The 18264-nt window shown below is 31.9% G+C and overlaps 3 protein-coding genes across 6 annotated transcripts; all 3 read left to right on the top strand.

Annotated features, from left to right (window-relative positions):
• Positions 1–4198: 4198 nt before the first annotated feature.
• On the top strand, positions 4199–5772 carry LOC9325450 (31 kDa ribonucleoprotein, chloroplastic). The gene is made up of 4 exons (XM_002889340.2): positions 4199–4667; positions 4901–5002; positions 5084–5392; positions 5471–5772. Exons 1-4 carry the CDS (start codon positions 4239–4241, stop codon positions 5525–5527), a joined length of 897 nt encoding a protein of 298 aa, XP_002889386.1. The 5' UTR covers positions 4199–4238; the 3' UTR covers positions 5528–5772.
• Positions 5773–10744: 4972 nt separating this feature from the next.
• Positions 10745–13130, top strand: LOC9325451 (WAT1-related protein At1g01070). The gene is made up of 6 exons (XM_002889341.2): positions 10745–11040; positions 11170–11232; positions 11422–11538; positions 12028–12427; positions 12555–12706; positions 12818–13130. Exons 1-6 carry the CDS (start codon positions 10751–10753, stop codon positions 12966–12968), a joined length of 1173 nt encoding a protein of 390 aa, XP_002889387.2. The 5' UTR covers positions 10745–10750; the 3' UTR covers positions 12969–13130.
• A 741-nt stretch (positions 13131–13871) lies between these two features.
• LOC9325452 (protein LHY) lies at positions 13872–17937 on the top strand. Of its 4 annotated transcripts, none has more exons than XM_021012495.1 (9): positions 13872–14121; positions 14264–14289; positions 14460–14640; positions 14724–14835; positions 14957–15018; positions 15653–15886; positions 15968–16048; positions 16139–17194; positions 17272–17937. In XM_021012495.1, exons 3-9 carry the CDS (start codon positions 14602–14604, stop codon positions 17605–17607), a joined length of 1920 nt encoding a protein of 639 aa, XP_020868154.1. In that variant the 5' UTR covers positions 13872–14121; positions 14264–14289; positions 14460–14601; the 3' UTR covers positions 17608–17937. The 4 variants fall into 4 exon arrangements, with proteins under 4 accessions (XP_020868154.1, XP_020868152.1, XP_020868153.1 ...); XM_021012493.1 differs by having other exon boundaries at positions 13938–14121; positions 15968–16063; XM_021012494.1 differs by having other exon boundaries at positions 13939–14121; positions 15968–16063; positions 16142–17194.
• Positions 17938–18264: the final 327 nt, after the last annotated feature.

Consider the following 18264-nt stretch of genomic DNA (forward strand, 5'->3'; position numbering starts at 1 on the left):
AAAAGAGCCAAAAAGCTCTCCCGCAGAGACAGGCACGCTGCTTGCTGCAGGCTGACCTAGAGGATCCCGCCAAAAAATATTTGTATTTTGTGGACCTAGTTTTGTTCAAATAAGGGTAAAATGGTCATTAAAAATTAAAAGAGGGCAAACTTAAAAATTGACTCTCAAAGGGGGCATTTTTGAAAAGGGGTATTGAAAAAGGGGTATATTTAACAATTTCTCTTAAAATTTTTAACACTTTTTTTTTTAACACTTATTATTTATATTAAAAGTGTTTTTAAATTTATTTTATATATTACCTTTTCTATTAAATAAATATTATTATTAGTTAAAAGCATTAATTAGTTATAATAATTATTAGGAGCTTTTGCAAAAATGCCACTTTTTCAATGCCACTTTTCAAAAATACCTCTTTTTTAAAACCTTATAAAAATGCTCTTAAAAATATAAGATTTACCCAAATATGTATGTAATATTATTAAAACATACACAAACTACATTTCTATGTATCTAAACTCTTATAAATACTTTATAAATAAATACCTTATAAATGCATTTTAAATGTTTAAATGCATTTATAATATGGTTTACACATGATTAAATTTTTTAACACTTGTTTTTTTAAAATGTTTTTTTTTCCTTTTTTTTTTCATAAGTGTTAAATTTTTTAATTTTGTGTAAACTAATTGGATACAACATCCAAACCCCTAAGAGGTGTTCTAGGTTCAATTTGGTTCATACGTAATTAAATTTTTAAAACTTTTTTTTTCTAAAATGTTTTTTTTTTATAAGTGTTAAATTTTTTAATTTTGTGTATACTAATTGGATACAACATCCAAACTCCTAAGAGATGTTCTAGGTTCAATATAGTTTACACATAATTAAATTATTAAAACTTTTTTTAAAAATGTTTTGTTTTCTTTTTGTTTTTCTTTTAAGTGTTAAATTTTCTAATTTTGTTTAAACTAATTAGACACAACATCCAAATCCCTAAGAGGTGTTCTAGGTTCAATATGGTTTACACATAATTAAAAAATTTAACACTTATTTTTTATATTAAAAGTGTTTTTAAATTTATTTTAGAGAAATTGTTAAAAATGCCCCTTTTTCAATACCCCTTTTCAAAAATGCCCCCTTTGAGAGTCTATTTTTAAGTTTGCCCTCTTTTAATTTTTAATGACTATTTTACCCTTATTTGAAACAAAATTAGGTCCACAAAATACAAAATATTTTTTGGCGGGAAAAGTGATCCCGCAATTTTCCCGCCAAAACGCTTGTAAAAACCTTTAAAAAAACCTTGTAAAATTTTCCCGGAAAAATTTTTCCCGCCAAAAAATTTTCCCGACAAAAAATTTTTTTTACGGGTAAAGTGATTCCGCAATTTTTTTTGCAAATTTTTTTGGCGGGAAAATTTTTGGCGGGAAAAATTTACAAGGTATTTTAAAGGTTTTTTACAAGGTATTTACAAGTGTTTTGTAAGGTTTTACAATGTATTTTAAAAGGTTTTACAAGGTACTTTAAAGGTTTTATAAGGTATTTATAACTTGTAAAACCTTATAAAAAACTTGTAAAACCTTATAACTTGTAAAAACCTTATAAAATAGCTTGTAAAATCTTATAATATCTTATAAATATCTTGTAAATACGTTGTAAAACCTTTTAAAATACATTGTAAAACCTTATAAATACCTTGTAAAAAACCTTTAAAATACCTTGTAAATTTTTGGCGGGAAAAATTTTCCCGCCAAAAATTTAACGGCAAAAAAATTGCGGAATCACTTTTCCTGCAAAAAAAATTTTTTGGCGGGAAAATTTTTTGGCGGGAAAAAATTTTACGGGAAAATTTTACAAGGTATTTTAAAGGTTTTACAAATTTTTACAAGTGTTTTGGCGGGAAAAATTGGGGGATCACTTTTCCCGCCAAAAAATATTTTGTATTTTGTGGACCTAATTTTGTTATATTTCCTTATATATTTATGATATCTTTTATTAAAGAAGGGTAATTTAGTCATTTTGTACATAAAAGGGGTATTTTTAAAAATGGACATCCATAGGGGGCATTTAAAAAATTTAACACTTATTTTTTATATTAAAAGTGTTTTTAAATTTATTTTATATATTACCTTTTCTATTAAATAAATATTATTATTAGTTAAAAGCATTAATTAGTGATAATAATTATTAGGGGCTTTTGCAAAAATGCCACTTTTTCAATGCCACTTTTCAAAAATACCTCTTTTTTAAAACCTTATAAAAATGCTCTTAAAAATATAAGATTTACCCAAATATGTATGTAATATTATTAAAACATACACAAACTACATTTCTATGTATCTAAACTCTTATAAATACTTTATAAATAAATACCTTATAAATGCATTTTAAATACTTTTAAAAACCCTTAAAATATTTTGTAAAACCTTTGAAAAACTTTTAAAGTCCTTTAAAATAACTTGTAAAACCTTTAAAAACACCTTATAAAACCTTATAAATATTTGGATCGAGTCTTCAAGTAGTAGTTACAATCCATAAATACCTTATAAACCTAATAAAACTTTATAAAAATTTCAGATTTAAAAAGGGGCATTTTTGAAAATAGACATCTAAAAGGGGCATTTTTGAAAAGAGACACACCAAAAAGAGTATTTTTAATAATTTCCCTAATTATTATTACTTTTTTAAAAATTTGTTTACGTGTTAAATTTTAAACATGTCGAAAACTCACCGAGCCTATACATCATGTTCTTAGTTGGTCCCTAAGCTTTGGTGTTCGAAGTTCAACATTTTTTTGAAGTGTTTAAAAATTAACACTTTAAGTAATTTTTAAAAACTTATAATGATTTTCACAATTTTTTTTTTAATTTTACTAAAATTTAAATAAATTTTACATTTAAACATTTTAAACTAAAACGATGTTAATTTCACCAAAATTTTTTAAAAATTAGTTTAAGTGTTAAATTTTAAACACGTCAAAAACTAACCGAGTCTACGCATCTTGTCCTTAGTTAGTCCGTAAGCTTTGGTGTTCGAAGTTCAACATTTTTAAAATTTAACACTTCAACTAATTTTTCTAAAATGATAATGAGTTTCAATAAAAAAAAAATTTAATTTCACTAAAATTTAAAATAAAATTAACATTTAACTATTTTAAAATTTGTGCTTTTAAATAAACACGTCGAAATAACCGAGTCTAAAGCATGTTGTCCTTAGTTAGTCTGTAAGATTTGGTGTTCGAAGTTCAACATGTTTTCGACTTGTTTAAAACAAAATTAAGTGTTAAATTTCACAACATTGAAAATTCAGTCTGTTTTAAATTTAACACTTAACTACGCAAGAATCCGTAAATTTAATACATTTGATTAGTTTATTAAAAATTTCACTATGTTACAAAGATATATAGTGATTGTGTTTAATTTTATAATATTTATTTTACCACAATTCAAAAATCAAACCAAAGTTTTTCCTAGATCACTGGATCTCCAAATCGAATTGGTATCCTAGCAGATCAATGGTGTAATAACTTCATAATGAAAATATAGAAATACACATACATATATATGTTTTTATAAGCATACTTTTAATTTAAATAGTATAGATAAATAAATAGATAGATGAACATGAATATATATATTTTTCTTTTATTTATTTTGAAAGATTTTTTATATTGGTTAAATGAATGGATGCCCATAGTATACTATATGTTATAATTATAAGAAATGTTTTGAATGGATTATATGTTGCAAATAAGATACCATTTACTTTATCCATAAGTTAAGGCTTGTAATACTTTAATTTAGGAAAGAATTTGTATTGTTTTGGAATGCATTTAATATTTGTTTATATATTTTAATTCAAAATATTTAATCGTGATAAGTTTAGTATATATGTTTGGCAACTGGTTTTATCATGATATAGTTTGCAATCAAAGTGTTTGGTAAATGGAATGTATAATTAAATAAATGAAAATAAAAAATGTTGAGAATAGTTGTGGGTTTTCCACATCAGCACCAAAAACTCTTTTTTAATATATAGATGATCTTATCATTGTTTGAATATATATATATATTTTAGCTTTTAGTTTTTGGATTGATAACTTTGTTAATGGAAAATGAAACCAGCTAAACGAAGGAGAGTGTCTGTAACGGGTAAATGACCCGACCCGATTTATTCTATTAATTTCTATTTCATTTATTTATTTTTAATTATTCCTCTCAAAATATTTACTTTCTGGTTCGATAATGGCGGCCTCTTGCTTCGCAATTCCCTTATCTTCTTCTTCTCGATCATCTCACAATGCCATTCCCAAATACAAAACCCTAATCTCTTCTTCTTACGCTTACTTAGAATCTCTGAAACCTCAACTCTCTTCTTCCAATTCTTTTCACCTCTCTTCTCTTTCTCGTCTCTTTGTAGCTCACCAACTTCAAATCAAGGTCTCTTCTTCAGAATTATCAGTTCTCGATGAAGAAGAAGAAGAAGAAGTTAAAGGAGAAGGAGAAGTGAAAACTGGAGAAGGAGAAACCAATGGAGATAGTGTCGTCTCGGAAGCAGAACCAGTAAAGAAACCGAGACCTTGCGAGCTCTACGTGTGTAATATCCCTAGAAGCTACGACATTGCTCAGCTTCTTGACATGTTTCAGCCTTTTGGAACTGTAATCTCTGTTGAGGTAAATTCTGGATAAAATCTTCTTCATTCTTATCCAGATTTGGTTGATCCTACAATGCCTTGAGAAATTTCAAAGTTTTACTCTTTTGAACTTGATTCAACAGAAGAATCATCCACAATGTAATTTGAAAGTCCTTAGCTTTGAGTTGTCCACTTACTGGTTACTCTTTGAGTATATGGATGATTGAGCCGTATAATGAGACGTGTGTGTATTGCTTGAGAATGATCTTGCAGGTATCGCGAAATCCTCAGACGGGAGAGAGCCGTGGAAGCGGATACGTCACAATGGGTTCTATAAACTCTGCCAAAATTGCAATTGCTTCTCTTGATGGAACAGAGAGGTATAAATGTATAATAAAGTTATCTTTCTTCTTCATTGAGCTTAAAGTTGACTGCTTTGGTTTTGTTGCTATGAAGGAAGTAGGTGGTCGGGAAATGCGGGTTAGGTACTCCGTTGACATGAATCCAGGAGCCAGAAGAAACCCTGAAGTCTTGAATTCAACTCCAAAGAAGATTCTGATGTATGAAAGCCAATACAAGGTTTACGTCGGAAATCTCCCTTGGTTCACACAGCCTGATGGTTTGAGAGACCATTTTAGCAAGTTTGGGACAATCGTAAGCACGAGAGTGTTACATGATCGTAAGACCGGGAAAAACAGAGTCTTTGCCTTTCTTTCTTTTACAAACAGTGAAGAACGTGATGCGGCTTTATCATTGAATGGAACAGTTAAGTTCGTTATCCATAACAGAATCTTGAGGAAGCTTCTACTGCTCTCTGGCTCTAACACAATTTCTCTTTTGCAGCAATATGAAGGTCGCAGAATCATTGTCAGAGAAGGTATCGAGAAGAGTGAGGCGTAAACCAATTGTTTTGCTTTTGCTGCAAAAAAAAACATCTCTTGGACACAAACAATGTGTAATGAATGTCTTCAGAATTCTTCAACAAGGTCTCAAGAAGTAACCTTTACATATTATATCCATCTCGATTTTGTTTATCACCCATTAAATCTACATGTATAACTCTCTTTTCGATCTTCTTCTTCGACTCATCTACTCTACTAATGAAATATAATCGTCAAACCTCCTCAAGTGTCGTCTATATGCAATGCTTCCTCATTCTTATAACATTACTTGTTTCCTTGAAAATACTGCAAATACTGCAAAACCCTGATCTTCGAATTTGGAACAACACCTCACTCAAACATTTTGCCAAACACTTGGTGTGCGATACTCAGGTTCCAAATCAAGAAAACAGACCCTAAGCATCTTCATGTTGTAGGATCTTTCGGTAAGGCTTTAACTCCGAGGACCCGATTCAAAGACCCGAATAAGGATTTAGGATCCTCCTCACACGACTCTCGTCACTCTCCAGTTCCATTTCCCGTTGAAGAAGATCAACTAGGGTTTCAAATCTCAGTTCTTGAGTACTTTTACTTGGCAAAAGAATCAGAGATTAAAAAAGGCCATTATTGATAAATGGGCTTCATATTAGTTGAGGCCCACTGAAATGATTTCAAGTGGGCCCATCCGATAACTACCTCCTTTACCTTCTTACACAAGAAATCACACAAACCCTAGTGCTCTTATATGACTGGTACAATTCAGTCCAGAAAATAAAATCTCTTTCAATCAATTATATCACTAAAGCTGTTTTATGATGTTGATAATTATTTCTTGATTGCAGCTTTCACAATTGCCATTAAAACCCTAAACCGCAGCTCAAACTTGTTGACCAGTTTTAAAACCCTGAAGAGTCAAATCGTGAACATTAGAGATTTCACACATAAAATATCTAATTCAGGGTGGACACAATCTTCTTCTTATATGCGAATGATTCGTTTGCCACTTTCCACGGTTTCACCTATTTCACTATTCAAAACCATCGTGTTGCATTACTCATTAGTTCTAGACAATTCGATCCTCCATTGGGCGAGTAAATGATAACACTCTAAATTTGTATTATTACACTTTTAAAATTAAAGTTATATACAAAAATGAGATATATAGTGCAAACTAGATGGATCCAATGAAAGAAAAAAAGGTGTAAAAGGGATCCAATGAAGATGTGAACAATATAACATGGAGAATTGTTTAGTGAAAGTTATAAATCTCACCTGATTATGATTAGTATATCTTGTTAAAAAAGTGTTTTCTTTTTTCCCAGTCATCTCGAATCTGAATCAAATGACATTTGATTTAGAAAATGCTCATCTTGCATATTATTTATTAGTGGCTTCTTTATTATTAGTGGTTTATCTATCTAGCTAAGAAGAATATTAATAAATGTGATCTTTTTCTTTCAGAATAGAAATAATGTAGAGTTGATTGTTGTCTTTTTTCATTTTGAGTTTATGTAGTAGTGTGTATCTTCAAAAATAACCAACGCAAAACGCAAAATAGCTGTCTCTTTGCGTTGGAAAAGTGTCAGTTTGCATAAGACAATTGCACAATAATATATACTTCAATATCTAATTAAAGTTAGAAACTGTATTAGTTTGGACAAATACTTTTTTATTTAATATTCTTATGAATTTGGAAACTTCAGCTTTATATATGCTCGTTTATTAAGTTAAAAAGATGCCACGGTCTAAATTAAGAGTTAGTCTAGTAGTGATATTTGAAGTAGGCCTGGGCATTCGGTTAACCATTCGGTTTCGGTTCGGTTACGTTTGGTTTCGGTTAGTTTGGATATGGTAATATAATAACCATTCGGATATTTTAAGAATTTCGGTTCGGTTCGGTTCGGTTACCTTTCGGTTCGGTTCGGTTTGGATATTTAAATAGATAACCGTAACTAACCAAACTTTTATCACGTTCGGTTTGGTTCGGGTTTTTACCCAAATTAACCAAAATTTACCGTAACTAACCGAAACTAACCAAAATTTACCGTAACTAACCGAAACTAACCAAAATTAACCACAAAAAAATACAAAAAGAAAATACAAAAAAAGAAAGTATTAGAAAAAAATATTAAAATTTGATTCGATTTTGTAAAAGAGTATTTAACTTTGACAAATATAACAAACAATATTTGAATATTTTGATTATTTAAAGTATTTGATTATTTTGATTCTAAAAATAATTAATATTTTGAGTTTATAATTATAGTTTTGGATATTATTTTTGGGTATCTTATAGGTTTTTGGATATTTCGGTTAACCGTTTGGTTATCGGTTCGGTTCGGTTCGGTTTCGGTTAGTTTGGATAGGGGATTTTACAAACCATTCGGTTATTTTAAAAACTTCGGTTCGGATATGGTTCGGTTTTTTTCGGTTCGGTTCGGTCGGTTATTTGGTTAGCGGTTTTTTTGCCCAGGCCTATTTGAAGGTTCATTCTTCTTTCCCATATGATATTTGACTCTACATGCTTGATTTGAGTATTTTTTTAGTTTACCTTTTCTCCCTAAATTCCTTTGCCCTCTGGTATTCTCTTTCCCTTCATTCGTTCTTTTCATTATAATATATAATAATAAAAATTGGTTAAAAAATAATAAATTACTAGATTACCAAATTCAAATCTTAGTTCAGTTACTATTAATGTATTCTAATTTATTCTTGAGTTCTTCAAAAAATTATATGTGGGCTTTTTGCCGGCTTTGGAATTAATTTGTCATTAATTTGAAGTTTTGTTTTCGTTTCGCTTAATTTCAATTTGTCTATTTTCATAAGTTTCAACTTTCAATGTTGCTCCGAGTTTTTCAGAAAACATGTTTTTTCTTATTGATCCAAAATTTTACTTAAAACAGTGAGGGAATTTAATCGAGATAGAGATTTTTTGATAGGTAGGATCCATATAGTATTTTGTAAATTTCAGGCGTCGTACATTTTTTTTTGCGATGATCAGTGGCCACAAAATTCCTAGCTATGCTTAGAAGATAGAGGTTATATTTTAAATTAGTGAGGTACATGTCGACCCACACTAAATATTCTTAACTTTTTTTAAAAACGTTATTATTGTCTCGTTACTTTCGATGGCTTTTCTGTTCCCTCCGACTATTTGTAGTGGGTTTGTTAGATATGGTTCAGAAATTCTGTTCTTTTCCTAAAAAACATGTCGTGGAAAAAAAACACAAACATGTAGTTGAGTTTTTTTTCATTTGCAAAAGTTTGTATAGCTTGTTTAGTGCCTGATAAATTTATTCTCAATGTTTTTTTTTTTATTCTCAATGTCAAGAAAACCAAATGAGGTAAATGGAGAATGACTTAACAAAAAAGGGAGAATGATTCAGTGCCTAGGGCCTAAAACATTTAATTGGGTTTAGTCTTGCATGTATAAAATAAAATTGTATATCATATATTTTGACGTATTTATTGAGTTAAATAATTTATAAACAATATAATAAATTACATTTTATAAGTTGTAAGATAGATAAATAATCGTAGCTGGTAAGAAAAACAAGCCGGTTAAAATAAAAAAATTGCTCGATTTATAGTTTTGTAATATAAAATTTGTTTTTCTAATTCAAGTTCTAACCTCTGTGTTCTAAATCTAGATAAATCATTGGAAATAATATATTTGAAGGAGTAAACCAACATAAGTTTTAACGTACTTAAATATTTGTACTAACAAGACAAAAACGTTTAGGCTTCTTAATCCGTTTAAAAGTAAATGGCATATAGAGAAAATCCGTCTAACTTCTAAAATCGTGACCTATATGACTTTAAAGGCTTAAACGCTTAAACACTTGTTTGAGAAAAATTATGTCAAACCAACTCAAGAGAAAAAGATTAACCTTTTAAACATACCGTAAAAAGTATGAGCCATGCATAAGTAACTAAGCAAGCAAATCCCAAATTAATTCCACTTTCACGACCACTCGTGCACTCGAACTCAGATAGCAATACCAACTCCTTGTCGTCTTTTCCTTCTTTTTTTTTCGTATCAAAAAAGTTTTGTCAAGTTCAATCTTGATAGATTGCGATCAGTCTCATCAATGAAAATAGTAATATTTCTTCTTTTAATTAAGATTTTTTTTACTATCCACGCGTGTTAAAATTAAGGGTAAATTTGCTAGATGATTATATAGAGACGTAATCTGCAAAGAATACGCAATAGAAAATTAGTAAATGTGTGGCATTTTTTCACTTGCGTTTGATTTAAAAGACATATAGACCTCAACTTAGAATATTCTGTTAATTAAAAGCCCTTTTATAAAAATATATATATATCTGTTAACCTTAATAGTTAATACCAAACAATGATATTTGTAAATATATATATATATATATATATGCATGACTTGTCGTGATAGAATTCACAACCTTTTTTTTCCTTTAATAACACTTTTAATTTAATTTACTTTAAAGTGGAATCGTATAATACAATAATATATAATAAAAAATTTACAAAAAAATTGGTAGATTAACAGGACTACTTTTTATCTTGATTATCATTCACATAACACCTAGAATCACTTTCAGTGAATTACTAATAGAAAAGTTTGTATTATATATGGGATAAGTGGAAGTTTAATTTAGATATAGACTAATTCTCAAACCAAAAGAAACTAATGTATTTCTCTACAACTTTTACTATAGCATTGAAAATATTTTTCAGAAGCGATCCGTAATTATTTTTGAGGTGATGAATTTTTTAAAATATGGGAAGGCCAAAATTTGCAGTAGATGACACGGACACAGCCAATTTACATCTGTCTCATATAACGTATGCTGTGGATTCCAAATAAAAAGAAAAGAATTAATAAATTTCTATCGCTGCAATTAAACAGGTTGTGGGAATATTAAGTAACTTATACCAACTTAGCGAATAATTCATTATTTTTATTGTTTTATCTAGAATATTGCAAATGTTATTAATTATAATAGTATTTGATGAATTTAATAATATCTTATACTAAATTATTTAACGTTGAAATCCTATTGGAATACGAATAACGAATATATATACATGAAAAATTAAAGGTTGTGGTGTGAAGTGAATGAACATAACTACATATACATGTTTGATTATTTTTTCATTAAGACAAATACATGTTTTATAAGATTTTAGATAAGTTCAGGAGTATAAATAAATCAAAGTAAGTCCAATGTGGAACAACCCATAGACACTCTTTTATAAATATGCATGGGAGGCATTGTGTGGTTGCCAAACTCAAAGCACATTGGGTCTTATCTCTCTCTAACACACATACACACAAACTCACATATAGAGATGGGTGAAGGTATGATTGGAGTGAGAGTAGTAGAAAAATATTCACCGGTCATAGTGATGGTGATGTCAAACGTAGCGATGGGTTCGGTGAATGCACTTGTGAAGAAAGCTCTTGATGTTGGTGTGAACCATATGGTCATTGGTGCTTATCGAATGGCTATTTCCGCTTTCATTTTGGTTCCCTTTGCCTATATCTTGGAAAGGTTTGATATTTTGATGAAATAACGTAACGAGTTACTTATGTGTTTTGTTTTTCTAAACAAAGAGTTGTATATTGTTATCATATATAGTTTTAATGAATTTTCTAAAGATTATGTATTATTGTTAAATAGGAAAACAAGACCACAGATAACGTTTAGGCTAATGATCGATCATTTCGTCAGTGGCCTTCTCGGGTTAGTCCTCTCAAAGTCAAAACTAATTGCAATTTGTTATATTCTTTTGTCGGCCATTTCCAGTTTCTTCTTATAATTTAATTCTGTACTACGTTGATTATTTTTTTATGCGTAGGTAAAACTAATCATAATAAGCTCAACTAATTATTAAGATTATTTATTTATTTATTTTTGGGTTTAAATTGGCAGGGCGAGTTTGATGCAATTTTTCTTTTTGCTTGGTCTGTCGTACACGTCAGCAACTGTTTCGTGTGCTTTGGTAAGCATGTTGCCTGCAATCACCTTCGCTTTGGCCCTTATTTTCAGGTAACGATGGACCCATCTAACTTCTTTACCACTAATTGATAGTATTATATATTGTTCTCTATATTTTAAAAAAGCAACAACGAAAGTATAGCCAATAAAAAATATTCTTTTAGTTAGTTTTAATGCAATATATTTGGATTTTCATCAAATTAATTACCTGAAGTATACGTAACTGCATCCACTGAGACCTCTTTCTATAGCTTTTCCTGGCAAAATGTCCTTTTATAGCTATACGTCGCATTTTTATAAACTTTGATGGAATGATGCGGAAAACTATTTAAAAGCGACTCGTTGATTCAAATGAAATATATATTATCATTTAAATTTAAAATTAATTATCGCTTATAGCCACACGCACACATGGATTATGTCGATTTAAGCTTGTTAATTACTCTATTTTGTAACGCAAGAAAAAAAAAAGGATTTACTTTGCAATATGTTCTAAATAAATTATCTCAAAATTATCATTAAAATTTTACTTTTTTTTAGGACTGAAAATGTAAAGATTCTAAAGACCAAAGCAGGAATGTTGAAGGTGATTGGAACTTTGATATGTATAAGTGGAGCTTTGTTCTTAACATTTTACAAAGGCCCACAAATATCAAACTCTCACTCTCACGGAGAGGCTTCCCACAACAAAAACGATCAAGACAACGCCAATAATTGGCTTCTTGGATGTCTTTACTTAACCATAGGAACTGTGTTGCTATCTCTATGGATGTTGTTTCAAGGGACTTTAAGTATTAAGTACCCTTGCAAATACTCGAGCACTTGTCTTATGTCAATCTTCGCGGCATTCCAATGTGCTCTCTTGAGTCTTTACAAAAGCAGAGACGTTAATGATTGGATCATCGATGATAGATTCGTGATCACCGTCATCATATACGCTGTAAGTTATAAATATCATATCTTTATAAATTGAAAATTGTCTTAAATTAATTTTATAAATGATAAGATTAATTAGTATGTAAGAACTTAAGACATTGTGGGGTTTTATCGTATAACTCATATTATAGGGAGTGGTAGGACAAGCAATGTCGACGGTAGCAACAACATGGGGGATAAAGAAATTAGGAGCTGTGTTCGCATCGGCATTTTTTCCACTTACTCTCATTTCGGCTACTCTATTTGATTTCCTAATTTTACACACTCCTTTATACCTTGGAAGGTACTTTCTTCGATCATCTCTATCAAATTAATGTAGTTTTATACTGTAAATGTATGTATAGGTCTTTGCTCATAACACTATGATTACAATTTTTAAACTTTTGCTGTACAGTGTGATTGGATCACTAGTGACCATAACGGGTCTCTACATGTTTTTGTGGGGCAAGAACAAAGAAACGGAATCATCAACTGCATTGTCTTCTCGAATGGATAATGAAGCTCAAAATATTAATAAGGATAACGACTCTAAGTCGCCCGTTTAATTTAAATATTGTTGTTAATGTATGTTTCAAATAACTGTTATGTTCTTGTTAATGTTTGAGGTCAGGGAATGAGAGATAAAATATTCTAATTCGAAGTCTGGAACTCGAAACATTAACATAGAGATTTGTGAAATATTCATCCATTATTAATTTATCACGATATTTAGAATTTGTGATTATTTTCTTGTTTATTTTATGAAAACATCTCTGACCGTAACCTCTTAGTAATTAAAAAAAAAAAAAAATCTCTCTTTACCTGATGATGATTGATCATTTGATGGAGAAAAAAAAAAACTATGAAATAAGATTAAAACTAATTTTTGGTGGTTTAGTAGTTGGCAAATTTATTTTGGAGTTAGAGATGGCAATTTGTTTTTTTTTTCTCATTTTTGAAACTCTTTTTGGATGTTGTGATGTTCCATTTACTTAATGGGCTCCTGTAAAAGTAAATCCAAAATATAAATTGGAAAGCAAAAAAACTAACATTGAGGCCCATACAATGTCTTATTACAAGCCCAGATCCAGCTGCTGTCAAAAAAAAAAAAAAAAAAAAGCCCAGATCCAGCTAACCGACACGTAGCAGTTTAAAACCATCACAGCTGGCACCGTACCCACTTGTTAGTTGTTACCAATAACCGGGAAAACCGTTTACACGTAAGCAAATATGGACCATCACACTCACTTTTACCTACGTGAGCTTGACATCGAAGCTTCTGGCTCATAGAGAAGCAACTTGAGATATACCAAAAAGTGCAGTAGACAGCCACTACAATATCACCACGTGTCGATCTCTGATGACTTTTGTTTTTTCCATTTATACCCTTGGTGCTGTTCCAGCCTCAAATAAAAGTTACAATTAAAATATTTCCAAAAAATTGGAAAATTAGGGGAAAAATTGTTGTGGCTGAGATTGCTTCTGGCTTCTCTTCTTCTTCTTCCAGTCTTCTTCAGCCCAAAACAGTCTTCCTTCTTCCTCTTCAGTTTATCTTCTTCTTTCTCTGCTCTTCCTTTTTTTCCTCTGTTTTTGTTTATTTTTAGAGATTTTTTTTTTTGCTTCCGATTTGATTATTTCCGGGAACAATGACTTCTCCGGCTAGTTCCCAGTGAGATGATCTAGTTTGCATATTTGGTTCCTCCATGGCTACTCTCGAGGGTATAGATATTAAAATATGAGAAGTTTCCTTACATAATAAGATCTCTGTTTAGTTGCTACATATTATAAGCTCTAAAAGTTAGCATAATTGATACAAATCTAATGATTGATTACTGATATGAAGATTTGTGATGGTCTAAAGGTTTTGGCTGCGATGGATTCGTTTGGGTGAGGCTTTTGAGAATATAAAGGGAATTCTTTTGAGTTCTGCTGGAGAAGCAAACCGACTGTTTCACGGTGGACTTTGAAAAAGATTTCTCTTTTGAATTTTCTGATCTATCTTATCTAAGTGTGTGTGGATAAATATTTCTGATGAAGTACTTTCTTCTCTTTTGCAGTTGCTCTAGAATCTAAAGAGGTTATCACAACGGCTTTGCAATTTGGAAACTTTCATGTTTGGGGAGATCGAAGATGGTTTCTTTATTATATTTTACTTGTTAGAGAGGATTTGAAGCAGCGAATAGCTGCAACGGTCCTGTTATGGATACTAATATATCTGGAGAAGAATTATTAGCTAAGGTACTACTAATGACACATGATGCTTGAGATTGTTGTTGTGTGAAGATTTGCTTTATTTTTGGGTTGTTTTTAAATGTGTTTAGGCAAGAAAGCCGTATACAATAACAAAGCAGCGAGAGCGATGGACAGATGATGAGCATGAGAGGTTTCTAGAAGCCTTGAGGCTTTATGGAAGAGCTTGGCAACGAATTGAAGGTTAAATTTAAACTGTTTGACATTTTATTTTCCTTTGTTTAGGAGTGTCTTTATCTTCTCTTGATTGGAAGATTCCTCTCTTCTTCTTCTTTTTTCTCTTTTGTTTTTATTTTGTGTGCAGAACATATTGTGACAAAGACTGCTGTTCAGATCAGAAGTCATGCACAAAAGTTCTTCACAAAGGTAAGTTGATGATCCTTTCGGATCTTCTTAAAACACTTTCATTAACTTATGTGAAGGTACCATTTGTTGCTATTGACTATGTTTAGAAGTTGCCTGTCACTGTCTGAAAAACAAGATGATAGAAGGTTCTTTTTCTCTAATTGCTTTCACTAGAAATTAGGCGTCTTGCCTAGTAGAGTTGGTTGGTTCCGAGGATAGCATCAGGCTTGTAGAAATATCGTTTTTTTTTTTTTTTTTATCTTATTCATTTACTCTGTGCAACTAAACAAGATCAAGAATTGTCCAAACTTACTGTTAGAAAAAAAATCTAAAGAGAACTTTATTCTCTGAGACCATAAGATAGGTCCAAATTAACATAACTAGCATTGCATTTGCATGACACAATTGTCCCATATTCACTAAAGTCGATGAAATAATGGGATTGCATGGATTCTTTTAGCCATCCAAACCTCCTTGCCCTATAGGACAGGACATGAAGTAACTCTATCATCTCTACCCCGAAAGTTCGGGTCAGTATAAGACTTTTTTCAACCTTGGTGATGTGGTCAATTTCATGAATCTCAGGATTTCACATCTGAGCTGCATTTTTCCATCTCCAGTTTGGAAAAGCTCACAGTTTTTGGTTCACTTTCAGTTGGAGAAAGAGGCTGAAGCTAAAGGCATCCCTGTTTGCCAAGCTTTGGACATAGAAATTCCACCTCCTCGTCCTAAACGGAAACCCAATACCCCTTATCCTCGAAAACATGGGAATAACGGTACATCTTCCTCACAAGTATCATCAGCAAAAGATGCAAAACTTGCTTCGTCGGCCTCTTCTTCACAGTTTAATCAGTCGTTCTTGGATTTGGAAAAAATGCCGTTTTCTGAGGTTTATTCCTAATCTTTTCTTCTTCATTTAATCATGTTTTTGTTCTTGTGATAGACTTCTTATGTTTTATTTTCTGGTTAGAAAACATCAACTGGAAAAGAAAATCAAGATGATAATTGCTCGGATGTTTCTACTGTGAACAAGTATCCCTTACCAAAGAAAGTAAGTATAAGAAAGGTACAAGAATCAAAGAATCTAATGAATGCTGTATTTGAAGTTCAAGTGGATGACAACAAATTTGTTCCATTCTAGCTGGGAATTGCCGATATTGAAACAAGTAAGACCTCAACTGTGGACAACGCGGTTCAAGATGCTCCCAAGAAGAACAAACACAAAGATGGTAACGATGGTACTGTTTACAGCGTGCAAAACTACCTTTGGCATTCCCACGCGGGTATTGTGAACGGGAATATAGCAAAATGCCCTCAAAATCATCCCTTAGGTATGGTATCTCAAGACTTCATGTTTCATCCTATGAGAGAAGAAAGTCACGGGCACGCAAATCTTCAAGCTACAACAGCATCTGCTACAGCTTCTCATCAAGCGTTTCCAGCTTGTCATTCACAGAATGATTACCATTCGTTTCTCCAGATGTCTTCTACTTTCTCCAATCTTATTATGTCAAATCTCCTACAGAATCCTGCTGCTCATGCTGCAGCTACATTTGCTGCTTCGGTCTGGCCTTATGCGAATGTTGGAAATTCTGGAGATTCGTCAACCCCAGTGAGCTCTTCCCCTCCAAGTATAGCTGCCATTGCTGCTGCTACAGTAGCTGCTGCAACTGCTTGGTGGGCTTCTCATGGACTTCTTCCTGTATGTGCTCCAGCTCCAATTACATGTGTTCCATTACCAACTCCAGCAATGACTGAGATGGGTACCGTTGAAAATGCTCAACTACCGCTTGAGAAACAAAACACAGCTCTGCAAGATCAAAACGTGGCTTCAAAATCTCTAGCTTCATCATCCGATGATTCAGAGGAGACTGGAGTAACCAAGCTAAATGTTGACTCAAAAACCCAAGGTGATAAGGTTGGAGAGGTTGTTGCTGCTGCTGCTGTGCATGATTCAAACACTACCCAGAAGAAAAATATGGTGGATCGGTCATCGTGTGGCTCAAACACACCTTCAGGGAGTGACGCGGAAACAGATGCATTAGATAAAATGGAGAAAGATAAAGAGGATGTGAAGGAGACAGATGAAAATCAGCCAGATGTTATTGAGTTAAATAACCGTAAGATTAAAATGAGAGACAACAACAACAACAACAACAACCCAACTACTGATTCATGGAAGGAAGTCTCCGAAGAGGTAAAACAAAAACCAATGAATGATTCATGGATATTGCAGAGTTCTTCTGGGAACTAACACGATCAAAATCTTTTCAGGGTCGTATAGCATTTCAGGCTCTCTTTGCAAGAGAAAAATTGCCTCAAAGCTTTTCACTTCCTCAAGTGGCAGAGAATGTGAATGGAAAACAAAGGGACACAGCCATGCCATTGGTTCCTAATTTTAAAAGCCAAGATTCCTGTGCTGCAGACCAAGAAAGAGTAGTAATGATCGGTGTTGGACCAGGCAAGAATCTTAAAACGAGACAGACAGGGTTTAAGCCATACAAGAGATGTTCAATGGAACTGAAAGAGAGCCAAGTTGGGAACACAAACAATCAAAGCGATGAAAAAGTCTGCAAAAGGCTTCGATTGGAAGGAGAAGCTTCTACATGACAGACAGACTTTGAGGTATAAAAAAAACATCCACATTTTTATCAATATCTTTAAATCTAGTGTTAGTAGTTGCTTCTCCAATCTTTATGAAAGAGACTTTTAATCTTCCTTTTAGATCCATCCGAACATTTCTTTGGTCATGTCAGGTTCTGTACCATATTACCCCATGTCTTGTCTCTTGTCTCTCGTCTTTGTTTGTGTATGCTACTTCTGGTCTATATGTCTGCTGCTACTACTGTTAATTAACCATTTAAGCAATGGATTTGTGTCTCTACTCTTCTGTTTTTTAAAAATTGTGGATATTGATCATAAATGCTTTTGAATGATGGAGATGAATTGTACAAAAGTTTCATTTTTGAATGTTTTGTCTTTTGTTTCCCTTCCATAATGATTCTCTCTGTTGTTTGTTTTTAAACTTGAAGGCGCTCATTGCCCAAACGCCAAAGGCCTAAAGGTGCTAGGCTGGGCTTTAAAGATTTATTCACTACTCGGCCTACATTACAACATTTTCCCCATTATACAAGCTTAACTAATAGAGGCCTAAAGGCTCATATATCTTTGCTAATCTATCTTACACAAGGGTGTACAATCTCTTAATTTGTTTTACTGATGAATGAATGAATAAAGATGGAACTTTTTGTTCCCACTGAATGTGCA

The sequence above is a fragment of the Arabidopsis lyrata genome (assembly GCF_000004255.2).
Source record: "Arabidopsis lyrata subsp. lyrata unplaced genomic scaffold ARALYscaffold_1, whole genome shotgun sequence".
NCBI classification, from domain to species: domain Eukaryota; kingdom Viridiplantae; phylum Streptophyta; class Magnoliopsida; order Brassicales; family Brassicaceae; genus Arabidopsis; species Arabidopsis lyrata.